We start from the raw sequence: 27,648 nt of genomic DNA, 5'->3' as shown, positions 1-27,648 counted from the left end.
CTAAACAGGAAAAGTGGGTAGGAAGGGATGAATCATGATGATCTTACCTGCATGACCAGTTCCCTATCTACATATACTATTCTCAGTCAAGCCAACCCTCAATCTGCAGTTACAGTACCCTAAGCTTGACCAGAGATTCAGCATCCCCAGCCATGGCTCAGAGATACTCAACAGAGGTCTCACACTCAAATTTTGCAAACCCCACCTCCTAAACCTGATTCCCAGGTTAACAAATGCTCTCTTTAGACAACCTGCTATGCTAAGCTTCCAACAATACCAGAAGTAGAAAGATCCCCTCCAGCTTCAGTGCAAAGCAGAGTTTTTGTAGAATTGCAGCCTTATTTGCAATGCAGAGAACTAGGCTATTGAAGTTAGGAGTAAGGCCCCTTAGGAAAGAAAGTGTTATTTGAAATAACAAGAAAGAAAATTAGTTCTGGTTCTCATAAGAGATATTACATGCCACAGTACTTTCTTTCAGTCTGAAACAATATAGAGACCTATCATAATTCTCAATAATCAGTGACAAAAGCCACCTATCTTTTAATGGTATCAATCAACTCAGATGAAAATTTTAAAGTAATTATCACCTGAAAAGTACTTATGAGGCCCATTAACAGACCAAAATCATCCTGGTATAGGTCTCTGATCTTTGTAACACTTTTGGAAATCAGCATTGAGGATAAGACACTAAGTTATGAGGATGAGACACTAAGTTATGCATCTTTCCCTGATTCTGAAAACTAAACATTATTAAAGCATTTAGAAACTAAATCCTTCTGAGAACTCAGTAAACTCTTCCACTGTAATATTTAGTTAGCATTTTATTCACAATGGACAATATTTCATTGAAAAACTATTCAATTTCCCACCTCTGCAGCAGAGGGAGTATTCAGCTTACCTGAAAATAGAAGAAAGCTTGGCCAAACCAGTAGTGCATGATAGTAATCTGTGCTGCATCAAATTTCAAAGGTATCCAAATATATTTTGTCATCATTGTCTGAATCAGCAGACAAAACACCAAGACTGGTAAATTGTGAGGTCTAAATAGAAGAGCTGCTAGTAGAACCAATCCACTATATACTTCCCATAATCCTGTGCTCTTCGTGTTGGAGTCTGCAGAAATAACCTGTGACTTTAGTAAATCTTTAGTGCCAGTGAAGACTATGCCAAGAACAAAGACATAAACAAAACGAGCTTCAGTAATCCCCCTAAAGAGAAAATAAAATTGAAAAAAAGTTAATAAATAAATAAACCAGAGGATTAGTTAATTACTAATACCTACTTCAGAGCCTTTCAAGAGAGGTCAAGACCAACCAGTTCTGCCAAACAGGTTAAATCCAAGGCTAATATTTTTGAAATCCCTAAGCAATTTCATTACAAAAAAATGTACATTTTAAGTTGTAAGTGTAATCAGCACTTACATTATCTTCAAACCACTTATAAATTAATTTGCCTCTTAATTTCCAGCTTCTGAAGGAAACACAGCATGCTGTCCAAAAAATTCAACAAGAACAAGGATCAGTAAACTTAAAAACTGTGACCTGCTGTTCTAGAAGTTCAAGGTCTGAGAAACTAGGACTGAAAGGGACTACAGCAAGTCATCTGATCCAATCTTCCTGCTCAAGGTTCAAACAGGGCACATTGCACAGGATTGTGTCCAGATGGTTCTTGAATGTCTCCTGTGAAGGAGACTCCACAACATCCATCTCCATGCAACCTGTTCCAGTGTCTGGTCACCCTCACAGTAAGGAACTTCCTCAAATTCAAGTTGAACTTCCTGTGCATCAGTTTCTGCCCATTGTCTCTTGCCCTGCTGCTTGGCAAGACCAAGAAGAGCCTGATCCATTCTCTGACACCTCTTTCAGAGACATTGCTGAGGTTGTCTCTCAGTCATTCTCTTCTCAAGGCTGAGCAGGCCCAGCTCCCAAAGCCTCTCCTCATTGAAGAGAAGCTCCAGTCTCCTCACCACTTTCAGAGTCCACCTCTCAACTCACTCTAGGACCTCCATGTGTCTCTTGTCCTGAGGAGCCCAGAACTGGACACAGAACTCCAGATGTGCCTCACCAGGGCTGAGCAGAGGGACAGGATCACCTCCCTTCACCTCCTGGCAATACTCTTCCTATTCCTCCGGATCCCATTGGCCTCCTTGGCCCCAGGACACACTGCTGGCTCATGGACAGCTTGTTGTCCACCAGGACCTCCAGGTGCTTCTCTGCAGAGCTATTTTACATCAGGTCACCCCTCATTCTCTGCCCAACTCTTCAGCCTTTTGAAGGCTGCACAGATGTGCCATTCAGCCAAGACCTAAGTGTCCAGTCATCCAGTCCACACTTCTTGAGCTTGTCTTGAGGGTATTGTGAGCTGAAATCAGGGTAGACAACATCTACTGCTCTCCCCTCATTCATCCCTGTATTTGTTTCATTGTAGAACCAGTCAGGTTAGTCAAGCATGATTTACCTTTATTGAAAGCCCATGTTATAGAACACTCAACTGCAAAAGTAAGGTATGTAAAAGCAGCTCTCTGAACTCCCAAGCACTTCTGAAACTATGTAGCTAAATGAGCTTGGCTTGTGCTCTGCTAGATGTGACAAATCCATCTAAAAACAAGACATGGTGCATTTGGAGTTTTTTTGCAGCAAAAAATATAGAGTATAACTACTAGATTTTCCTTACATTACTTTTTATATGACTGGCTTCTCATCTGTCACAGTGAAAAAGACATTTCATGTGGCTTAAAATCGAGCACACATCACAAAAATTCAGTGCTGGTTACCTACAAACTACAATTCTATTAGTAAGAATGTAATTCCAACCTAGAACATCCTATTGAACTCACCCCCGGATAGCCAAAGTGCTCAACACCTTGCTAGAAACAGTTACTTATCTGCTGATGAACTTACTTTGAAATATCTTTGCCACCATGTTGCCATGGAAATGTGACATTTCCAATAGCTGCCCGGTAACTGTAGACTCCCAGGAGCCCCAGTGCCATAGCAATTTTTGAAACCAGGGAGCATCTTCTCTGAACCAGAAAGAAGATCATAAGAAGGGAGACTGCAGCCAAGAAGGAGAGCTCAGATTTATGTTCAGAGCTGGGAAAAAAAAAAACAAAAAAACAAAAAAAAACCTTTTAGAAACACTAATTAGTGCTAAACATATTTGATAAAGCCTTAGCTACAGCACTGTATTAAAAAAACTGTATTAATTTATGCAATACCAAATTAACTACTGCAGTGGTGTCTGTTATGAACTTTCCAAGAGGTATGGTAAAATATTTTAGTATTTTTAGAGAAGCAGTTTTATTAATGAGGTTTTATATTCAAGCATGCATATTAAAAGTGTAATTATTGTGTTCCACTATATGCTAGTTATTCTGTTAATCATATAAAAACTGAGCTGCATATTGCATAATAGAAAAAGGCCTACTGCTTTTAAACTAGAGTTTTGTTATGTATGCATTTTGAAAAAGCGTGTTCTTCTTATACTACAGTATTTTATTTTCTAGCACTACACAAAAGATTTTTGCATTACAAGATTAGAGCTATCTTTTGTAATAACTACATATGTATTTGTTTAATTTTAGACAAAATACCTACCCTACCACCTATAGAACATTTTACCTAACCAAAATGACCAAAAAATATTTACACAGGGTTACACACACACACAAACTCATTAGCACAATATGATTCCCTTAAGCAACTTTAGAACCTTGTATCCTGTAAATACAAACAAGAGACAGACAGAAAATTTGCATCATTGGTAGAGAAGATCACAGATACAGCTTGTTTGTTTGTTCCCCTGCATCTTATATAGGTAACACTCATTCCAGAAACAAGGGCATTCCACTGAACATGCTGCCAGTGTTGTATATTTAAATCTTCAGTAGTAGGAACCAGCACTGCAAAATGTAATGGGGTAAGGTAAAGATCTGCACCCGGCCCCTTAACATGTAGTTTCAGAGAACCTGCTGTAGTCCAAGAATTGCCAAGCCATGCCTACTGAAAATATTCCCAGTATCCCAAATAATATAAAACCACTAATTTTGTAAGATTTGCCTTCAGTTAAGAACAACATTTAGATTTTGAGAGCTAAGGGCTCCATCTTCTGTTTTCCACAACTCAAAATCTCACGATAAAAGATCACTAACTTGAGGAAACTAACAGTGTGCCTGGGCTGTTTCCTGCATTAAATTCAATCACACTTATGAAACTCCAGTTTTATCTCTGATTTAATAAAAATTATCGTACTTCAGAAACAGGTTTACTTTCCTATTCCCTAGTATACACTTGGGAATATCAGGAGCGACACTTATCAGGAGCTTGACCAATAGTTGTTCCAAGTGTTGCGCTTGAAAAGTCATGGAGGAAAGGTTGTAGGGCACACAAATAATCCTGTTAGTTCTGTGTTCAGGACCCAGTCAAGGAGCTCGTACACCTCAACACAATTCCCAAGAGATGCACTGTTCTCTGAAACCCAGTGGAGAAAAATGAGAGGCATAAGACCTAGAATACTATGAGACAGAAAATGTAGTCTACAGAAAACACAGATGTTTCTCCTCCTAATTATTCTTCCTCTACCATGGAGAGAGCAGAAACAGTGGACTCATGCAACAACCTATGAAGATAATGTAAGCATCACCTTCTTTATGATCAAAATATAACAAACTAATTTAGTAGTCACTAAACCTTTCAAATGAGCACTTACAGAAAACTCTAAGCATTCCAGTCATATTCTCCTTGGCTAGTCATTCTATGAGAGCAAAACAAATCAGGGATAAATAACCACACACCTCATCATCATCTTTGTCTCTTTATCTAAAAAATCAATATACATTGAGTTTACATTCTTGACTGCTAGCACAGGGATTAACATACATCTCATGCCCAGGTCTGTTTGAAACAGTCTTCTGTGATCTCTTGTTTGGAATTTTTTTTTGAATCATATAAATCTGTTGGAAAAAACCCTAACGGTGTGTTTCATAGCATTTGCTGAAGAAACAAGGAAAGGATTTACAGCCAACAAAGTCAGGTCAGCACAAATCACCTACAGTTTCAATGTTTTCCAGCCAAAGTTCTTACAGTTAGGCAGCTAAAAGATATGTAATTAGCATATATTTTGAAAGGCGATGGTAGTTGTTTAACACAGAGTCCAATCATTTAGCAAAGTTCTAAATGGTTTTGCTGGTCTGCTCAGAAATACAAGCACAAACAAGCTACTCTGATCTCAGCTGCTGGGTCCTGTGTTTTGCACAAACCACAAAACTGAAAGTGAAGAACCAATAGCTCCCTGAGAGAAAATCTGGTGAGAAGGGAAGGAAAAAAGAAGACTTTGGCCCTGTCTTCCTACTGTAACAGCTTGTTAGGTCTACACTCATACTCCTGGTAATAGAATGAAGGTTGAAGACATTTTCTTCCACTGCTTGGACCTCACCTTATTACTGCAAATACAAGTAGAGTGAAATGAATTATATATGTGCATGATTAATAACTTAAGTGGATAGGGTCTTTTTTATTTGTTTCTTTCATTTTACAACCAACACACAGAAGTCACAAGGTGTGCTAGCTTTGAGGGGAATGGCATTTGGGGATGGTTAAGTACATTATTTAAAGAAAATGTTATCTTCCCATGCTGATGCTTCTTGTCACTTCTCTTCAAGCTGACACTGCCATGTAGCATCTCTGACACATTTCAAGTATCAGCGCTGACCAAGAGTAACAGTCAAATAAAGCTAACTGAATACCAACCAATCAGAAAGAAAACCTGACTTCCAGTCAGATTTAGATTGCATATTTTCTTCCATTTCATCTACTGTCTGATTTTCTTTTGCTCTTTTTCCCATCAAAGTATTTTTCAGTTTTCACAGTCTGTCTGCAAATAACAAAGAACATTTTTTATTTCAGCACTGCTGAATGCTTTCCTAGTAGCCAATTTCAACACACTATAGATAGATTGATTTTCTGTGTTTTGATGCTTACATCAAACAGGAAAATCTGGACAACAGTCTCGCTGTTTTAAATGCTGAGCCCCTTAAGCACTTTCTAGTTAAGCAAAGTCCTAGTCTAAGCATAAGCACAGATGTCCAAAAGATCAATACAGGGGAACAAAAAAAAAGGGCCATTTGTTCATTAGTTTATCTTAGAGACAAAATAGAAGGCTGGCTAGAAAAAGCCTGATCAGCCCAAACTCAAACTAACAACAGCACACATGAACCTAAGTAAGGTTCCTAATTCTTACTAGTAAAAAACATGCTATTAAGACATAACTACACCAATTAAACTAATACTAAAAATAGAATAACAATCAACCTTATAGACTAGTAATGCATTTTGGGAAGAAGAATAAGTGCTTTATGCAATTCAGTTTATTACTAACTTTTAATTCATGCTCTAAGGAAAATGCATCATCTCAATACTGATTAAATCACTAGGGAAACAGACATCTCTACAACCCTAACATCATGTGAAGGAGAAGGAACAAAGATGTTAAAACCCCTGACCAAAGAAAATGCAAGCATGCTGGCCAAATAGGAATTCCCAGACACTTCACAGACCACAGGATGCGTAAAGATTTAGCTGCATCATTGACTAACCTTTCCAAAGCTTGTTCAGTGAGCCATGAAAGAGTCATACTCTCAACTATATCCTATTATTCAAATCCAAAAAATGTCATACTTCAAATATTACTAACCTTTTAATTCTATATTGCAACTGAAGTTCATGTCACCATTGACACATTACATAATGTTTTCCTGTTAGGCTGAAAATTGCTCCATTGTTTTAAGTCAGGATGTAGCCCCACAGTAGCCTGAGCCAACAGGGCTCTGCTCCTTCATTTGGTCCCTAAACACAGCAGAAGTAACTACACCAATGAAAGGGAGAAGGCAGAACTGTGACAGTGACAGTCCTAATCACATATCCTCTTAACCTGCCATGGCACAACACTCTGGACTGTTGCATAAGCTTTTTAAGCCTCTCACAGTACAAGGTAGGTAATCATTGCTTCTTTCTCATTTAGATTTGAAAGGTAAGTGGGTTTTTGCAAGGAATGCTTTACAACATCAGAAAGAAAAAACTGTTTGTCTGCAGCACTTCAAAAGATGCAGACACTTCCATGTTCTCTTCATACAATAATTTCAACAACAGCAGTGCTGACTTGTATACACTTCTCTTCCTGCATTCCTGTTACTAAGCCAGCCCACTAATTGCCTGCCAAGACTGATGGTAAATCAGAGTGAGACGAGATCCAACTGAAAGCCAAGAGTTTTCCATGCCATCTTGAGTTATTTTTCCAGACACGTCTACTCAGTGATGTAGTAGCTCACCATACTTACACAGGAACAAGTAAAATATAGGCCAGTGAGGAGAGGAGAAAGAGACCAAGTTCGTTACCTTGTATGGCAAAATACAGAATTTTAGCCAAACTATCAGTCATAGCCTAAGACTACAGATGTAGAATATTTTCTCTTCTGCTTGCTTCAAGACCTAAGCAAATACACTCAACATGAGGCCATAATTTGAGGAAGAAATTAATTTGTAAAATTCTGATGTTTTGGTATCTAGCTGCTATACTTCAGCCTTACTGAAGGGGGAGGCAGACAGTTTTAATAATAAGGCTGTGATGGCTTTATGAAGGAGATTACTTTATCAACCTGACAGATTTTTGTGATGAGACGAGCTCAGTGGAAGAGCACAAAGCAGGCATTGTTGTTTATCTGTGCTTTAACAAAATTTTTAACACCAGCTCCCATAACATTCCCATAGGCAATCTCATGCTATAAAAGTGGACAGTCAGGCAGACTGAAATGCACTCAAAGGCTGAACTCACAGAGTTGCCATTAGTAGCACAAAGTCCATCCAGAGGGCAGTCACTATCTGTCAACCCTAGGATTTGGGCATTGCCCTCCACCGGGGCCCACACTGTTTAATGTCTTCACTAATGCAGTGAGGCAGTGCCCCTTCAGCAAGTCTGCACACAATACACAGCTGGGAGGGGTGGCTGGTAACAGCTGCTGGGTCTGCTGACACCCAAAGGCCCCTTGACACCCTGGAGAAATTGCCCACTAGAGATCTTACAAAGTCCAATGAGCACAAGAGGAAAATCCTGCACCTTGGAAGAAATAGCTACAAATATCAGGACAGGCTGGGGGCTGACCCCTTTCTCAGAGGTGACTCGAAAAGCCTGGGTGGACCCTGACTCAAGAATAAGCATACAACATGCCCTCGTAGCAAAGACAACCAACAGCAAGTGGAGCTGCACATGCAGAACCCTACCAGAAGATGAAGGAATGTTATTTCTCACCCTGGGTTCAACCATGGCTCCAGTTAGGGGTTGCCCAGTACAGAGAAAGCTATGGAGATATTCAAATTCACATGAATTCCAATTAACAGGGACAGAAACCAAACACAAAAATAGAATCTTCTCTCCATTCTCCCCTCTCCTTCCTCAACAACAAAAAAAGAACCAAAACAACAAAAAACAAAACCAAAACAAAAATCCAACAAAAACATAAAAACAGAAAACCAGAACAGATGTAAAAAGCTTTGGGTTTGCCAGAGTAGGTTGTTTGGAAGTTCTTGACAGGCAACTAGTGTTAGAGTTGGGCATATAGGATTTCCCACTTTTGTTATAAATTAGGAAGCACCTGCTCTATCTGCAGTCTACACTCCATCTGTGTTACCCCCCCTGAAACCCCCACAGGCCAAGGCTACAACAGGTTTTGCTGCTTTCCAGGCACTCTTTGCACCAAGAAATCAGAGGTGGGAGCATACTAAAGCAAGACAGGATCTTTGAAAGTTAAGTCCATGCATGCACACACAATTTTTAGAAGCCTGGTAACATTTCCAAGAGTAAATAAACATCTCTGGGAGACCACATGAGTAAAAGCATGTATCTGAAACAAACCAAAATTTTCAGCTGCAGGAGTATCAGATCCCTGTTTCATGGCCTTGTGGCACCAGCACACTCCAAGGAAAAGGACTGACAGTCTGAAGAAAAAAATCTGTCTCAGGACATTGCTGGGCAAATAAATCTTCCGCAGATGCTCAGGATTAATTGTAAAATCCTGACAGTCACACCAAATCACACTTCATCCAGCTCACACATTGGCTTTGCTCATAATGAAGGAGTGAGTTATCTATCATATAGACTTGATGTAGGAAATATGACATTTTTTCTTCATTTCCTCACCTCAAAAGCAAAAATGCATGGTGAAAACTCTGGTATAGAATAACCACTATAATGCAATAAATTCCCTCATAACTCATGTCTTTCAGCACTCATGCCTGTCCCTGCAATCAGCATTTCATCTGTGAGGTTAGCAATAAATAACAAGTCTCATATAAGTTCATTTGCTAATGTAATTTTTAATGAATGATGAATGACATTTCATCCATGTGTTGTAAAATACTGGTAGGAAATCTATTTATCTTACACAGCAGAGCCTCTTCATCTGCTGTTTGCAAAACATTAACTAGACAGTCAAAAAGTATTGCATCTCCATCCACTAACTTAAGTACATGAGACAGTTCAAGTATCACTGAATAATAACTGTAGTTCTTAAAATACTGAAAGGTATTAGAAAAAGCAGAAGCTCTTCTCTGCTGTACTTTCAGTTATAAAAAATCTCCTTCCTTGTTTATCATATTACACTCAATAAATTCCTCCAGCTTTTCACCCACACATTACAAGCATGCGACAGACAAGGACGAATTCTATGTGTGGCATCTTCTCTTGTGACTTCATAAATTTTGGAATTATGCAGAACCTTCCTGACTTAATTTCAAAAGTTTAGTTCTATTAAGAGATTTTTAATTTCTCAAACCAGATACTGTTGACTTAAACATGGAAAATATTTACTTTTTGCTTCTGATAAGCCTATCATGTATAATTGGCATTAATTAGCTAAGTCATGGTGCAGGGCAAAGATTATAAACTATTGATAGTACACAAGGAATTACTCCTGCATGAAACAGAAATGAAAAATTCCTTATGTCGTGTCATCGTTTATCTGCTTGGTATGTTTGCAGCACTTTCTGACCAGAAACCATATAAAAAATACATATTTCACCAAATTAAACACACATTAATTTTTAAATAAGGCAGAAAGTGTGACAGGAAATCAGATACCCACCTTGTCAACCAGTGTCCAAAGTCTGGCCGATGAGCCCACTGAACACCTGTCTGATTCAAGGATCGAAGCAGCCGACAGCAAATAAGGATGATCCATGGAGTTGCTAAGCTTATCCACTTATCTGATCCTTTTATGAATTCAGATGAAGAGCTGGCCTTGCCCAGTTTTGAATTACTTGCTGCTGGAATGTCTATATTCTTGCACTCAGAGGATTCTCCGATACGGTCAAAATTTTGTTTCACATTGGTGCTATGTTGAGGGTCACATTCTTTCAGAAGAAAATTATTTCTACAAAGCTCCTGACACAGCACCAAACAAAGTGTATTGACAAGAAAATACCAGGTTTGATGTTCCTCTTCTATAAAACTGCTTGCCCCCAAACTCAAAACATGTCCAATAGTTCCAGCCAGAATCAGGACATCTATTTCTGACCAGTTATAACTGGACACAACAGGATTCTGTAAAAAAAAAAAAAAAAAAAAATTAAAAAAAAAAAAAACCAAACACACAACACAAAAAGCACTGGTGAAAGAGTATGTAGAACTTTCCCTTGTAAGCATTCATAGTATGCTTACAGCAATGAAAAGAAAATAAATAGCAGGATAACTTATTTCTATCTTTAGAAATCTCAAAATTTCAGTGAAGCATACTCAGTACTACAACATAGTAATAATTTTAAAAACTGCATTTTGAATAAGGAATAAAACTTCTCTATGAATAATCATCACAACTGTATAGATTAAGATTCCCTACCACCCTGTAACAGAAGGTTCAAAAGAAGTTCATGCCCTCTTGCATATTTGTAGAAGCAAAAATAGAAATCCAGCAGTAATTTTGAGATACAGACAATAGGTAATTCTCTAGTAGTTGAAATTTGTGATATCTTTAACTCAATACAGTGACAACCTTCACTACTCAAGTTAACAAAGTTACTGCCTGATGGCACTCTTAACCTTGCTTAGCTTGAAACACGTCTTTATCATAAAAACTACTTTAAACCGTTACCCATCCATTATTTACTTTACAAACTGTGCTTATCTAAAACCATAATCTTTTTTGTGCAATGCCTTCATTAGCTCAACTTCCTGTTCTCAGCAGATAATTGGAATTGCCTTACCATTACAACCTTCAACGATAGGGATAAGAGAAAGGGCATGAGGAAGTTGAGAGTATCCAGTTTATTGATGTTATCAGGTAAAGACCCATTTCAGCACACAGAGAAAGCCATAAAAAGACCACAGAGAGACACAAATGTGCTAAGTATGCACTAAGGAAGATCATAAAGATGACCAAAACTCTTCAGCCATTAATTGATAAGCCAGTAAGAAATCAGAGGCATAGCTCTGAAGAGCGCCAGTCTGCACTCTGTAACAGATATGGGAGAAGCGACAGTACAGAGGCATCACAGACAGCCCCAACTCATTAAAGAGAGTTTCAACAAAGTGTCAGCGGTGGGGGAGAGGGGTGGTGAAGAACATGCTGGAAACTGGGGCAAAGTAAGAGGAGAAAGGAGGAATGATTCAGTTTCATGTAAGCTGCATTCAGTTCCATACAAGCAGGAGCCAGTGCACATCTCTGAGTCCTGTGACTGTGGTCTATCTTGTCTTACTAAATCCTCTCCTATCTCCACTCCCTGTCCTACCTGTGGGTGTTTCAAGATGCCACTGCAAGTTGCTGGGGACAAGACTGCATGTCAAAAACTTGAGACCAGAGCAAGTAAAAGCAAGAAGCAGAGGACACTGGAACCACCATGAGCTTCCTAACAGGCTTTAACAAACGGACTAACCTACATGCTTGTGAAGAATTTTGGGAAAGACACTGTCAATACACTGTCATACATTACTATTTTATTTCATCTAATTTGGCAGTATTACAGAATATTATGGAGAATCTCTTAAAATGTATTTTAAGCACCTAATGAAACAAAAATTTAAAAGCCAGATTGAAAATACTGCATGCCATTTTTACTTCACAACAAAGATCTCTGAAACTACTTCCACATTCACTTCTTTAACTGCATATTTTAACTACATCCTCCTCCTACATTTGACCTATGAACAAACTTTTTAAAAAATCTTGAATATTCACAGGGATAAATTTCACAGAGAACCTACTAAATTTAAAAATGCACAGTGTACTACAATTCCTATATGGTTTAAGTCATGTTAATAAAAAATCAAACCAAACTGACCTTTCTTTGATAACAAGAAAGCAGGTATAAACACTACAAGTATCTCTGAGCACATTAAATGCAAGTATCACTTGTATTTATGACTTACTGACAGCAGCATATATACTTTTGTTCAATAAGCAAGATAACGTAACACAGAGAAGACAACAAACACATGATACAAGAAGATAGTTAACATTATTAGGAATTTTGCTTTAGGGAAAAAAAAACTTTTGCAAAATCAAAATGTAATGATATGTATGTGAAAAAATGCAGGAGCTATAATTACAATTATGACCTATTCACATCTTCTTCATTTCTTATGTTGTTGAAGAATGCATTACATAAAAGTAATTTCACTTTAAAAAACCCAACACAACAAACACAAACAAAGACACAAATAAAACTCCACACAACCGAAAAAGTCACCATGAGGTTACACACAACAATAATGGGGGGAAAAATACCAATAATCAGAAAAAATGCCCAGGTTCAATCTAAATTTATTAGCACTTGAAATTTCTTTGGTATTCTAAAGACCACTCAGGTTTGTTTAGTACTCTATTCTGAAAAGCAAATACCATAAGCTGGTATTTGGAACAAAAGGACAAAGTGGCTCTGCAAAGACCAAAGAGCAGGAAATTCACAAAGCTGGGACAAGAACAGTACATGACGGATCTTCAGCAAGTTTAAATTCCAATAATTCTATCATGCTGACCTTAAAGATCTTGGCTAACTAAATAAATGAGCATGTAAGCACCATCTGCTTGCAGAGACAAAGGAATCTGAGATCCTAAGTAAATGAGAATGAACAAGTCCATGATATAATTTGTCTTCTTTGTAAGACAAAACATAAAATCTGTAGAAGTATTGGTCTCTTGTATCTGGTTCCTGTCAGCAACTGAAATGAAAACTAAAGAAGTGATGCATTATCAATGGGGAACATACAAAAACGTCATTAAAACGATGGCATTAATGTGACATGTCCCAGGGTCAGAAATCTGTATTTCTTGCCTGCTTGTCTCTCATAACCAGTGAAAAATGAAAATAATTACTCCTACATTTACACCAAAGGATTAAAATCCAATGACATTTATTGATAAACCACATTTCAGATCAGAGCTAAATCACTATGCAAAATTAAAAATTATGATGTAAATTATAATCTCCTGAGCGTTGATAATCTTAAGAAATTCTCAAAATACCTTCATCAAGGTTTTCTAAATTTACTTCTAATCCTTTATATGTTAACTGTGCCTTATTACAAATGCCATGAGTATGGTGTCATATACAGTCTGACCTTAGATTATTTAAATTGTACCTAGTTTTTAGATTTGGTTGAAAGGCATTGAAATGTAGGTCTTATTCTGATACTCATAGTTCTGTTTTTCCAGCTGCTGAACATTTCCAACCCTCAGGAATTCAGCAGATACTACAGATATTAAAAAACCTGTATGACTCTCAGTTTGTTTGGTATCTTGGCAAAAAAAATCTTAAAACAGAAGCTTTTGTTTAGAAATCTTTAAATGCCAGGCTTCAAATGATGTAAACATATCATCTCCCCAGCCAAGGCGACTTTAACAACTGATGTATCAGCACTAGTATTTAAGCAACACAGAAACTGACTTCTCTGCCCTATCTTTGAACATACCTTGCTAACTTGAGAAAGTGTCAGTACATAAATGACAGAGTAGATGCACCTTTGATCATTAAATTTTGAAATTTCCTCACTTTGAAATAAAGCCTCCTATAGTCTGTGTTCTCTTATTCAGGTTATCTTTTTTTTTTTTTTCCTTGGTATTAACCATCTACAGTTAATGCCTGAGAAATTCTGCAAATACTTTTCAGATAAGAAACATTTTATTTTTCATGCTTACCATCACTCACAACTTAAAAACTTATCATTATGTTCCCTTCTGATACTTGAGCTCCCTGAACCCATGATTCTCTATGATGGTAACTTTTCCATGACAAAGTACTACAGATCACACTTGCTCCTACATTTTCACAGCAGTTTGGGATAATATTTGAATGCTATCTGGTAAGGACACCACCCAATCAGCTTTTGTCTCCCAAGTCAGTAAATGCCAAAATATGTACAATTGCATAAAAATGTTAACATTTTTCAATTCATCAAGAATATCAAAAAAGGAAGAAAATCAAAAGAAGTGTTAAATGAAAAGGTGCTTTAAAATAAACTAAAAGAACAATATTTTGTAGATGTGATAAAAACCCACTACAATTCTGCATAATGAAAATTCTCAAGCCCTCTACTTGACAAGCCTTAACTTCTTTATTCTAGCTGCAAAATAAGGTTATTTTTTATTTCTATCAGAAACAGAGAAAAAAAAAAACCACAATTAGTAGTAGTAAATACCATGCTTAAATCAACTACCAAGCAATTACATTGCAACTATGAACAAGAAATTTAAATTTTTAATGATTTTCTGGAATTCATAAAGGGCTGCAGAACTATTTAAAGCCTGAAGTATCATTAAAAGAAGGGACTGGTTCTGCTAGAAACACAGCAATCAGAATCTATAAATAACAATCAGGAAGCAGATGCTAACACTGCCTGCACTGGTCTTCAGAAAATTCATGAACTTGGTAATCAGTTTCTATATTCAGCTACAGTGGGGAAAAAAAAGCATTACAAATGAGAAGCACTTCAGAGAAATCTTTAGAAGTGAACGGAAACAATTTGAAGGAAAAAAGCTCTGAAGCCATTAACAGGAGAGCTTATCTTAATTACTTTTAAAATACCTACATTTTACCGTATAGCTTGAGCTTAGAAAAGGCATTTTAGCTTTTTTTTTCAACCAGAAAGGCCAAGATTCAAGATTCTAATCCCACCATCAGAAGACGAGGGCTTTAGAATTCTTTCAGAAGTGGACTCCACAGGCAGATTTGCAAGGCGGGGATGCACAGGTCACAAAACACTTGGCTTCAGAGCTATTTTAGCATAAGTGATACTCACAACTCACACAGAAGGCCCTTCCAGACCAACACATGGCGTATAAAAACAACTCATTTCTCCCCCAAAGCCTAGGCACTCTACTGGAAAGGGGATGAAAAAGGGAGATGAATGTTTGGAACACATCTGCATTACAAGCAGCACCAGATTTATACACTGCTCCTTTCACCTTCTCCAAGCTCTGTATTTGTCTAAGCAGACCCCAAAAAACCCCCACCACATCATTCTACAACAGCCTTGAGACTGGTAAAAATGTTATTCAGAACCAAATCACTGCTTTTACACATATCTAGAATGAAGGCACATACTAACTAAACTGATGCGACAGTCAGCTATGGAATAGGAGTGAAGACAGGATGACAAAAATTATTTCTACTGGTCTGAATACAAAGTCATATCTGCCCAAGAATTACTATTGCCTAAACTTTATAACATATACTTAAGTTTCCACATTTTCAAATATATCTCAGGCAGCAATATGATCACAGACCAATCTGGGATGGAAAACCCCGTATTTTTTATTTCTATCTGCCCCAGCTCTGGAAAAGCAAACATACAAACAAACCTGGAAAACACTGTTGAAAATCTCACTTGTGTATTATCAACTTGAAGCAGATGATCTGAGGGTAGTGGGACACTAGAACAGGTTGCCCAGAGAAGCTGTGGAAGTCCCATCAGGGTCAGGCTAGACAGACCTCTGAGCAGCCTGGTCCAGTGGAAGGTGACCCTGCCCATGGAAGGGATTTGGAACTGGATAGTCTTTCATATCCCTTCCAACCCAGACCATGCTATCATTCTGTGATTCTTTGAGACTATCCACCTGGAGAAGACATGTATCATCTGTTGTAATTGCTCTCCATGATACTGAAGTGCCATGTATGTAAATTTTATGCAGGTCTACAAAATACATCATATTTAGATTTCTACTGTTTACTAGAATTAGAAAAACTAGTAACAAGATGAAAAATAAGTTTATCTTTCATAGTTGTGTTTGTCATTGCACATCAAGTACATGTGAGATTTCTACACTGAAGCATTAATAATTATTTCAAGGTTAAATTTTTCTTCTTTTTCTAAGAAAAAAATCACCTAGTCAGAAATTACATACATACAGAGAGACATGGACTTCCTTCAGCAAGCCCAGTGGAGAGAAACAAAATTATAATCTGGTATAGTTTTAATAAAATATATTAGCAACCCTACTTATAAGAATTTAGATTTAAATCTACACTCAGGAATTACAACACACATCTGCACAGACTGCAAAACTTTTCTGAATTGTACAAAATATAGCTTTATAAAATGTTTGTTCAAGTCAGAAAGTTTGCTTTTTTCCTTGATAGAACATGTTGTCATATCATAAAAGCAATGTACTTGCCATATTTTGTCAGATACTTAAAAAAAGGAACTAAACCCCCAAGCTGGATTCTATGATGAAGGACTGTACTGCACAGAGACTGCACAATCAAATTGAGTACTATGAGCAGTGAAGCTATTGAACATCAGAGACCTTTGAAAAGTATGACTAACAAGCAGTAGAAAAAACAGCTAGAAGCTGATTTTATGGCGTGACTGACAGCTCTTAGCACACTAAGTTTCACAGTGGAAGAAAAGACATTGTAAATTCTATTTCCTTGGAATTACCTGTATTCTACTGAACACAACAATAAAACTCAACAAGTAACATGCAGAAGGTAACTCCTCACACTGAGAACTCCAAAGATTTTAACAAACTCTGTTTCTTAAGTTTATAAAGTAGAAAAAACAGATTAAATTATCTCCCTCAGTTGCACTTTCAAAACTATTAAAAAAAACCCCCAAACATTAATAACACCAATACGAGAAAAAGTATACTGGAAAAATGTATTCTTCTTAGAGCATTACTGTCTGTTGTATCATCACTTGTCCTTTGTTCATATTGTTGTAAAGTATTATACATCTGGCTTTAATTCCAATTGTGAAATCTTAACTGTGTAAAAGCATGGTATTTGTACATGGCATAACTGTTACCGAGCTCATAAAGTCAACCGAAAAATACTGTACAGTATTTTAAAAAGTTCTTCATGTCAAGAAAAGCACTTCTTAGATCTTCATCATGTCAGTATCATGCCACAGAAACACCACATTTCAATTACAATTTGAAATAATAGCACATATTCCTATTGCGTAACAAATAAGAATTTCTTTAAGCACACATAGAGAAAAAAAATTTAACTGACAATATTATGAAAGATAGAAGACAGTACATGAAAGAGAAAACATTTCGAACCATAATTAATGAATGCTCTCACCTTCGGTGGAAGTCTGTAATTCTCAAAGGTCTTTGCAACAGCAGATAAAATACCACACATGAGTGCAGAAATCAGCATCATCACTCCAACTGCTGTTAACCAGGACATACTGCAGAAATAGCACAAACTTTCTGCTGATGTGCATACAATGACATGAACAGCACACAGCATCAGACACATTAAGTAGAACAGCAGAGAGAACAGTGGAGGGGAGAGGGGCACCTCAAATTCTGCCCTCTTGCTCAAGGCTTTGGGAATACTGAGCAAAAGCAGTATCAGAACCTAGGAAAAAAAAAAAAAGGAAGATTAATACTTTGAAAATTGGAGTTACTTAAAGCATACAGTAAGAATTCACACAAAAAATCATGCTGTTGTCATCCATGTCACTCTGCTAATATGCATACTTTATCAAAAAAACCTGTGAAGAATTAGGTTGGATTTCTTTTCCCCCAGTAAGATATTACCATATAAATGGGAGAACCCAATATTGGCTTTTCATTTATTAAGGCCTTAAACACACAAGTTCCCAAGTTTAATAAATCATCATTTACCTCCTCATTCATGGCAACCAATGATATGTATGACCTTCATTCCCTGTAAAAGATCTTGAGCTTCCAATATCAAAATAGCTCCTAAGCAAACAAATTTGACCCATTGTTTGTCACCTGTAAATGTCTGAAGTTAATACACTCTGTCAAAAGCAATTTATTTCCTGTACGAGAAATACATATGTATGAGATCTTGCTGAGCTAAATAGCTTCCCAAACGAGGGGAAGTTCTCATACCATCACATAAGTGTATGCTGAATTTTTAGCTTATGAATTCTCCCCATATTTACTTCTTGTATCTCTCCTTATTGTAATTGAATTTATTGGTTTTTCATTTTGCTGTGACCTGCACATAGATCAAGCAGAATTCCAAGTTTTCTCGTACATAACTGTGGCAGCAGAGATAACATGAAGAAACTTTCTGCTACTCATATACAAACCTTAACCAAAAAGTGTGAAATTTCAGCCACACACTAAAATGTTTGCAAGCTGCAGAGATGGAGCTAGGACTAGAGGACTAGACTAACCTCTATCAGCTGGTGCTAAGGGAAGATTAAAACAAATCAAAACAAAAACAACTATATCAGGCCACGGTCAACCTGTAATCTTTCACTGTCACTTGTGAAGACCTATGCCTAAATTTTTTCCCACACTACAGTGAGACATAGTAGACAAAAAAAAAAAAAAAGCTTTTCAATAGTCCACTGTTTCTTCATATTCTGCTACATATTTCATTTGGTTATGAAAATATGCAGTTTTGAGTAGCACACTGGCTTAAGTCTTACATTTCAGCCCATCACTTAAAACTAAAACAGCACTCATGGCAGAAAAATGCTCAAACTGTAGGTATCTACCAAACTAAATTTAGGTCTTTTGAGTAAATGCACTGTTATCAGTTCACATCTCAGAGGTATTCTCTTCATCTGAAATACAGGATAAATGGCATTTAAAGTATAGTGAAGTTTGAAGAGACATCTGAGTTTCTCTACTATTTATTCCCTGAAGGTGGAAAATCAATATCAAGACAAAAACATTTTGGAGAGCCAGGCAGCTTCTTTAGTATTGCAGTGGAGAAAAGAAATAACTCCAGCCATTTTGCTTACAGCTATGCTGAGCATACACTTCTCAACAAAAATTTCTGTGGTTAGCAGCTGCATGTTTCTTTGATGAAGACTGATTGTGTATAACCTCAGATTTGTTTTCCAGAAATAGTAAACATCTACAACTCCAGTCAAAACAAAAAAAAAAAAAAAGTCCAGTGCTTCAGATCTAAAGTAACTGTCAACAACTTGAATGCACATGTCCTGAAAACAAAGGAACAAAAAAAGATATGCACCTTCAGCTTTGCAGTGAACTTTGTCCACCTCCAGATCTTCTACCTGTAGAGCAGGAACAGAACCTACCATCCCACCAAGGGCACAGTGGAACTCATTCCTGTGAAGTGATCAGCAGACTGACAAACCCCACTGAGCAATCTACCAGAAAGCCATTTCAGAAGCACTCTGCATGCAGAGAGCTTCTGAAAGTGCATGGGAGACAAGGCACAGAGCGCTGCCTGGAGACCCAGCACTTGAATTTTCCCCAAAACATCAGTTGGAGAGATCCACTTAAAGACATGGTATATCTTATCCTTGTAACTACAGGAGATATGAAGAGGTAACTCCACAGCAAGTATTTATTTTAGGGTTGTAAATCCAGCAGTACAAGGAACAATTCCTGGAGCTGTGAGAATTTTCCATATAAGGTAGTGCCTGTTGGGAGCAGCTATACTCAATGTTAGATGAAGAGCAACAGCTAGAGATTTACTTGCCAGACTCTTTTTTTTCCTAATGCAGTAAAGCTACTCAAAAATAAAAGGCTAACTAATATGGAAGTAATTGAAGTTGTAGCACATCTGCATATCTACCTTAACTAACTACACTAAAATGTAAGTAATTCATATCAAAAGCACTCTTGAATCATTTTAAAGACCAGATTTTACTTTAAAAAGAGTATTAATCTTAAGCAAGCAGAATGTCAGCCAACCCTAAGAACCTATATTCAGTAATTTTAAAGACTAGTAAGTGTATATATCACATATGCAACACGAAGATACTTTACTTTTGTGCACCTAAATTTTACGCAGAAAGATCTATTTTCATACCTCCATAATGATCACAGTCCCCACCATCATTGAATACATGTCATATTGTGCCACTTGTTTGCTTAATGAAGAACTCAAAGTCTTGAGGGCCTCCAAGTATTGTTTCAGGACCTTCTTGCCAATATTTAAGAGTATTTCTGAATTATTCCCCTCTAAATACAGTTTGATCCAATTACTATGGGATTTTTCTGCTATCTTAAAATGTTCATATCCAGGATCTGGAGAGAAAAGAAAAGAAGCAAGAAGATCCATGAACAAAGAAAGATTACTTGGAAATGTCATCGTATTTTTATATTTGCTTGCATAATGTATAAAAACATATAACTGCTATGGCATTTGAAAGTTTTTTCACAGATACAAAATTACACTATCTTTCGGCAGCAATACCAATTACCTGGAATACAAGCAACTAATTCTAACCTAATGAACTGTCAAGACTTCTAACAATTGACAAACTTATTAAAATAACCATTCATTTTTACAAAATGTTTCCCAGAGAAACAATTTAAATGCTTCAGATACTGCATGGCCATGACATGAGGGGCAAAGAAAGCAATGCTGTCCACCAGAACTACTCATTATCTGGAACACAGTGTATAAGCTAGTAGGAAATGATCAAATAGCTGATGTCTAGTGAAAAACCAAAAGAGACAACACACACACCACATGAGAAGGTAGTACAGGCTGGATGAGTGGATGGTGAAGGTGGACTGAGAACTAAAAGAAAGGCAGAGCTCAGAGGGTTTTAACAAGCAGTGTAAAGTCTATCTAGTTGGAGGCCTGTTAGTAGCAGCGTCCCCCAGGGGTCAACACTGGGTCCAAAGAAGTTTAACTTATTCACCAATGATTTGGATGAAGGCACACAGGCCTCCCATGAGCAAGTTCCCAAATGACACAAAGCTGAGGTGGCAAATATCCCAGAGGGATGTGCAGCCCTTCAGAAGAACCTTGACAAGCTGGAGGGATGGGAAGAGAAGAAACATCTGAAATTCAACAGAGACAAGTGCAGGATCCTGCACCTGCAGAGGAACAACCCCAGGCAGCAGCACAGGCTGGGGGTGACCTGCTGGGAAGCAGCTCTGTGGAGAAGGACCTGGGGTTCCTGGTGGACAACAAGCTGTCCATGAGCCAGCAGTGTGTCCTGGGGGCCAAGATGGCCAATGGGATCCTGAGGAATAGGAAGAGCATTGCCAGCAGGTTGGGGGAGGTGATCCTGACCCTCTGCTCAGCCCTGGTGGGGCACATCTGGAGTTCTGTGTCCAGTTTCGGGCTCCTCAGGACAAGGGAGACATGGAGCTCCTGGAGCAGGTTCAGTGGAGGCCAACGAAGATGATGAGGGGGCTGAAGCATCTCTTCTACAAGGAAAGGCTGAGGGAGCTGGGCCTGTTCATCTTCAACAAGAGACAGCTGACAGGGGACTTCATCAATGCCTGTAAGTATCTTAAAGGAGGGTGTGAAGAAGATGGAGTCAGGCCCTTCTCCATGGTGCCCAGCAACAGGCAGGAGTCTGCCTGTTGATAAAAGCCAACAAGGGAATGCAGGAAGTTCTACCTAAACATGAGGAAGAACTTTTTTACTCTGTGAGTGGCTGACCACTGGAACAGGTTGCATGGAGAGGCTGCAGAGCCCTTTTTGGGAGATACGCATAAGTTTTCTGGACACATTCCTGAGGAATGTGCTGTAGGGGACCCTGCTTCAGCAGGGTGGTTGGACTAGATAACCTACAGTGATGCAGTCCTACTTTACCAAATCTGTGTTTCTGCTTTTCCAATACTGGTCATTGAATACAGTATGTATTCACAATACAAATGCAGTTGAAGCAAGAGTGTAATTTTCAGAAACTTGTATCTCATTGAAACTTTTGCTATGCATAAATATTCACATTCATCTGCATTTTTTCTGAAAAATAGATGTTTCATTTCACTTCACACTAACAGTACTTGCTATTTCCCTGCAATTTGACTTGAAAGGTAATGATAACTTAAGTACAAAAGGTTGATTTGGAAATTGTATATAACTTGCAGTTGTTCCCTTCTTAGCTAAAAGTGGGGTGAAACATTTGCTGTACAGTTTCAGACAAGAAAGGTTAAAACAATAGGTGAAATAACTTTGGTGTCTTAAAGATTTAAGCTGCAGCTCTTTTTCACTCCTCGTAGACGAAGAGTGTATTCTACTTGGAAAAAAAAATCACTTTGTCTTTTGTTCAGCCCTTTCAGCAAAAGTACATTATCAAATCCAGGAACATTAAAAATTTTATTTCAAGTGAATGAAGGTGAATGAAGTATTTCTATTCTCAATTTGTATAGTCATGAAAGAATCATGCTTACTATTTACAAGTCTCTTATCATACAAGACATTTCATCATCTACTGTGGGCTGAATTCAAGGTGACAATTTTAAAAGGCAATGTTTAACTCAAAATGTCCAGTCTATCTTCCCAAGACTTCTAGCAGACTCCAAGCCTTGCTGACCCTGCTATGCAGGGGGCTTGCAGGGATCTGCCAGAAAGTACATTCCAGCCAGCAGCAAACACCTGTATATCAAGATAGCTGCCAGTGCACACAGAGGATTTCATTTCCTTCCTGTAATTCTTTTAACTTCCCTGTAAAGTTTCTCATTCAGTATATTTGAAATAAGAGTTAAATATTCATACATTTGAGGACATCCATAAAGGATCATCTAAAATGAGTTTTAATCAAACTGAGATTTGACATGACACTTTTTCATTACACAGAAGACTGAAATGAGTTCAAGCTATATTTTGAAACATATATAAATTCCCTCCATATCTTCTGCTCCTGTACTGCTTCCTTTTCCTCCTTCTTGACTAGTCTCCCTCTTCATTCCTTTTAGCATTTTTATTTCATTGCCATCTACTCTTTTCCATGCTAACTGCCCACCAAAACCACTGTGTCCATGTTATGAAAGATGACTTTTAGCCAAACTCTCATGAATGAATGATTTAAAGATCTTTCAGACAGGAATAAAAGACCACGGTTGTCAAATTTCATTGGATAACTCCAGTTATATTGGTTCAGTGGCACATTTATATGCCGAAGGTGTAAAATATTAACAGAAGCATTTTGGTAACAGGCAGGTAATATTTTTTGTAAAGACAGCAAATTGCTCCCATACAGGATACTTATAAGACAAGTCAAAACTGAAGCAAAATCCAAAGCAAGCCTGCCCAGCTGCACATTTCACAAAGCACTGGCAGTGTTTTACTTGCATAGTATTACATTAGCAATTTGTGCTTCAGCCTCACTACCATCTCATCACAACCAGATGGATATGCTTTGCAAGAATCTGACAATAATTTCACTTCATTCCAGTCACAGGCAGCAATCATTTAAAATGAGTTACAAGGAAAGAATGAATAATGTAAATAATTCTCCAGTTTCAACATATACATGTCCCAGTAGAAGTAAAATTATTTTAATCTAATACAAGTTCAGGATAAGTCCCAGTTTGAAAATTTAGGACTCATTTTAATAACACGAGCTCTCAAGCATAACAACTTGCTCTCAAGCATGACTCTTCACTCCACTGTAAAATGTCTTTCAAAGAAAAGGTCCTAATTTATCATTCAACTACATGCTCAGAAGTTTAGAACATGAGGGAAGCATTGCTATCTCACACTGAGGTATGAACTTGCTCAAAAACAGAAAAGTGTGTTTTTAGATAATTCTCTCAGCTTAATTTTTGCTAGCTATTTTTATACTCCTTTTCCAGACTTTTTATTTAGCTGCATGTATCCACATCTATCAAAAGAAAACCTAATGCCTCACATTATAATTTATTAGGACGTCTCAAAAATATATGTTTTAAATAATAAAGCCCTTAGTCAATCTTCAAGTTTCTCATGTATTTTACATTTTATATGAGTTTTTAATTTACTTGATATGTTTAAGTGTGAGGATTCTTTTGAACCTCAATAAAGCACAGCCCATGTCCCATTAAATGTTGTGCAACCTCTTAGTTTGAACATGCGTGTTTATATGAACAAACATGGGGGGGAAAGTTACTGACCTGCTTTCATTCTGCTCTTTATTTATTAACAGATATATTTAAAACAGTTGAAGATTAAAATAAATTTTTGTGTACTGTTACAGTTTGCTTTTAACATTGGAGCAGTTGAAATCAGGGAAATCCATGGCTTCTTTATGAAATAGCTTGTAAAAATCATTCTGCCTGCCCATCTGACAGCGATTTGACTCAACTGACAGCTGACTTCATCTAATTGTGTTAAGAAAGAAACTAATATTCCACCAAAAATGAATACATCTTTTATTATATAGATTAATACGGGCAAGTCTTTTCCTGACTCAGTCATCATCCTCATGGTCCCAACAGCTGGTGCTCTAACCCTTGTGCTGTACACTACAGCACTGGACAGGAATACCATGTTTTCCCCTTTAGCAGAACTTACTGGTTTTGACCTCAAGAGCTGAACTTTTTTTTTTTTTTTTTTTAAGCAGCAAGGCTTATGCTATCCTTGCAAGCATTTTCAAGTGTATCTTTCACTTTAAACTGATATTCCAGTCATAGGCATTTCTCTTGGCATTGAACTGAAATGTTATGATCCACTAGTCGCTACTAGAGCAAAATCTGCATTGGAAAGCTTGAAATTGCAGCAGCAGTTTCAATATGAGTTATGTACAACTAAGCAAATGGGAGTGATGCCCAACTGACTCCAAATATCTTTCAGGGTTTCTTTCACTCAAAATACCTGGCAGAAGACCTTGTCTGTGGAATTCAGAAATTATATAGCCCAAGAGCTGTCAGCACAACTCTGATGAGTGTTCAGATGCTCTACAAATACAGATCAAAAGGCTCTGAGCAGCGTGAGCTAAAGAAGATTGCTCAGATCTGTGTCCAGTCAGGTCTTGAATGTTTACAGGTATGAAGCCTCCACAACCTCTCTTGCCATCTCATTCCACTGTTTGACAAATCTTACCTAAGAAGGTTTTCTCCAAATTTCTTGTGAGGACCACCAATTAGACCCTGGTCTCATCTTGTTTATTCCCTCCCATCATATAGTGCCTACACTGACAAGACCTTTCCTACACAGTCCTAGCACCCTCAGCCCCTCCTCCTCATATGACAGACATTCCAATCCCTTCATCACCTTCATGACCATGCACTGCACTTACTATGTTATATCCACTAAACTATGGTACTGAGAAGCCCAGCACCGGACCCAAGACTGCTCACCACTGCTGCTAAAGGAAGCAGGATTGACCAGCTGATGACTGTGCTCCTAATGCCACCTTGGATGTTAGTGCCTTTCATGAGGGTGCTCTGCTGCCTGATATTCAACTTGGTGTCCCCAGTCACCCTGTGGTGGTTCTTCAGCTGTTTCCAGTCAGTCAAAACCAAATCTGTTATGATACATTGGCACTGCTTCTTCCCAGGTAGAAGATGTGGCATTTTCCTTTGATGAACCTCAAGAGGTTCCTGTCAGCCCATTTCTCCAGCCTGTCAAAGTGCTTCTGAGTGGCAGGAGACCCACCTATTGCACCAAGCACTTCTCTCAGATTCCTATTGTGTCCTTCCCTTGCTGAGACACCATTTTCTCCCACTGGCCAGATCACTGATGAGGATGTTGAATAGTTCTGGCTTGAGTCAAGCCCTGTGGTTGACCACAACAGCCTTCAGAGAGTCTTTGTGCTGCTGATCACATTCACATGAACCCAGCAGGTGAGCCACTTTTCAGTCCATCTCACTGTCCAGTTATCTAGCCTGAAATGCAACAGGATGGCTGAAGCACCACATGAGCACCATAGGTGGTGAAAGTAAGACTTCCTCTAGTTGTCTGAAAAGCTACGAATTCCTGACAAACCATCTGCCCTAGACACCTATAAAATATTGCCCATGTTGGTCTGGTCACTAATCTTGACCCAGAAGTTCTCAACTATTCCATCATCCACTCCCAGGCACAGCTACATGCCTGTCACCACTCTCTCACAAAAATATCAATTTTCCATCCTCAAATTCCCAACTTACAATCTTAGAATTGTAGAATTATTCAGGCTGGAAGTTGATTTTAAGATTATCTCGTTCATCACCAGCACTGTTAATGGAGGTATCTTTTGCTACATCACCACTCATTATTGGTTTCCAATTGGACATTAAGCCACCAACTTTACAGACATGCAGCCAATTTTTAATTCATTACAGAGTCCATTTATCAAACCATATCACTCTAACAACAGCAGCACAAATTTCAGGGAGGCCTTACCAAAGGCCTTACAGAAGTCTAAGTAGATGACACATCTTTTGTCTACTGATGCGTTTACTCCATCATAGAAGGACACGAAATTAGCCAGGCACAATTTGCACAATGGCAAAGTAATGTCATTAATTTCCAATAACCTTTTTGTCTTCCACATGTTTTGGTATGTCTTCCAGGAAGATCTGTTTTGTGATCTTACCGTGCACAGAGGTGAGGCTGACTGGTTAAGCAGTTCCCAGGATCCCCCTTTTTTTAAAAAGCAGGCAACCTTCTTGAATATGAATCAGATTACTGAATATAGTAACTTCTCTGCAAGGTAACCTCCTTCTAGGGGAATCCTGACAGATGTGTATGTGCCTGTAATGGGATAGTGGGATGGCATTTATCTTCACTTAAAAGCAATGCAAAATAAATGGCCATCCATGCATGCTCTTGAGTTACTGAGTTAGTGACACTGTCTTTAGTATTTCTAAGCCTGAAGCACCCACATTAATCAAACAACACTAATCAAACAGAACGTACTGTTTCCCTGCCAGTCTTAACTGAACAGACCAGAGCTAGCCCAGCACACCTAGAATACTCTAAGAAAAACAAGATCCTCCTAAGAAGTTGACAGAAACAGGGGAAATTGACATTAAGACTCTGTAAAAAAAGCTACCATGACTTGGACCTAGATTTGCACCACGTTATTGAGACTTTCCATTACTGAAAGGAAAGAAAGTCATTGTGGATGCTTTGCCTCCCAAACTCTTCCCAGTAAGGTTGCACCTCTAGTAAGTTTTCAGTCACAAGCAAGCACCATAAAAAATTCTCACATTTTTATCCTCAGCAATTTTGACTTTCATTTCTCAGATGAAAGCTCCAAGTTGAAATTAAGCTGTTCCCAGACAAAAAATAAAAGGAAAATGAAGATACCAACAAGAAGCTGGTAGAAACTCCAGCCTGTTTCATCAGTGTTTGCAGAAATACTGTTAGATGGAGTTTTGTGATGGCATCTTCAGCAACACAACCATATCCTGAAACCCCTCAACAGGGCAAGCTTCTCACTTGACACAACTGGGTTAACTGAAGAAATCTGTGCAGAAGAAAAATGTCAGAAGAGATGGAGCATGGGTCCTGCTATAGGCATGTTGTTGCTACAAGCAGAGTTTGTTCT

General features: G+C 38.0%; 1 protein-coding gene across 9 annotated transcripts in view; it reads right to left on the bottom strand.

The window, feature by feature from the left end:
* The window catches only part of PIGG (phosphatidylinositol glycan anchor biosynthesis class G (EMM blood group)), an 81,106-nt gene that overhangs the window by 40,676 nt on the left and 12,782 nt on the right, over positions 1 to 27,648 (bottom strand). For 4 of the 9 annotated variants that reach the window (XR_004365789.3, XR_003957188.4, XM_030258731.4 and 1 more), the window contains 5 exons: positions 20,259 to 20,476; positions 17,568 to 17,849; positions 10,133 to 10,590; positions 2,901 to 3,092; positions 899 to 1,208 (listed from right to left, as the gene is read on the bottom strand). Coding sequence is in view for 3 of the 9 variants with exons in the window: in XM_030258731.4 (XP_030114591.4) it covers positions 899 to 1,208; positions 2,901 to 3,092; positions 10,133 to 10,590; positions 17,568 to 17,849; positions 20,259 to 20,476 (1,460 nt within the window). In the remaining 6 variants the exon portion in view is untranslated. Of the gene's footprint in view, positions 1 to 898; positions 1,209 to 2,900; positions 3,093 to 10,132; positions 10,591 to 17,567; positions 17,850 to 20,258; positions 20,477 to 27,648 lie in introns of those variants that run through there. The other 5 variants (XR_012053243.1, XR_012053245.1, XR_012053244.1 and 2 more) reach the window with 3 other exon arrangements.

The sequence above is a fragment of the Taeniopygia guttata genome, chromosome Z (assembly GCF_048771995.1).
Source record: "Taeniopygia guttata chromosome Z, bTaeGut7.mat, whole genome shotgun sequence".
Lineage (NCBI taxonomy): Eukaryota > Metazoa > Chordata > Aves > Passeriformes > Estrildidae > Taeniopygia > Taeniopygia guttata.
This window is presented reverse-complemented; position numbering and strand designations above follow the sequence as displayed.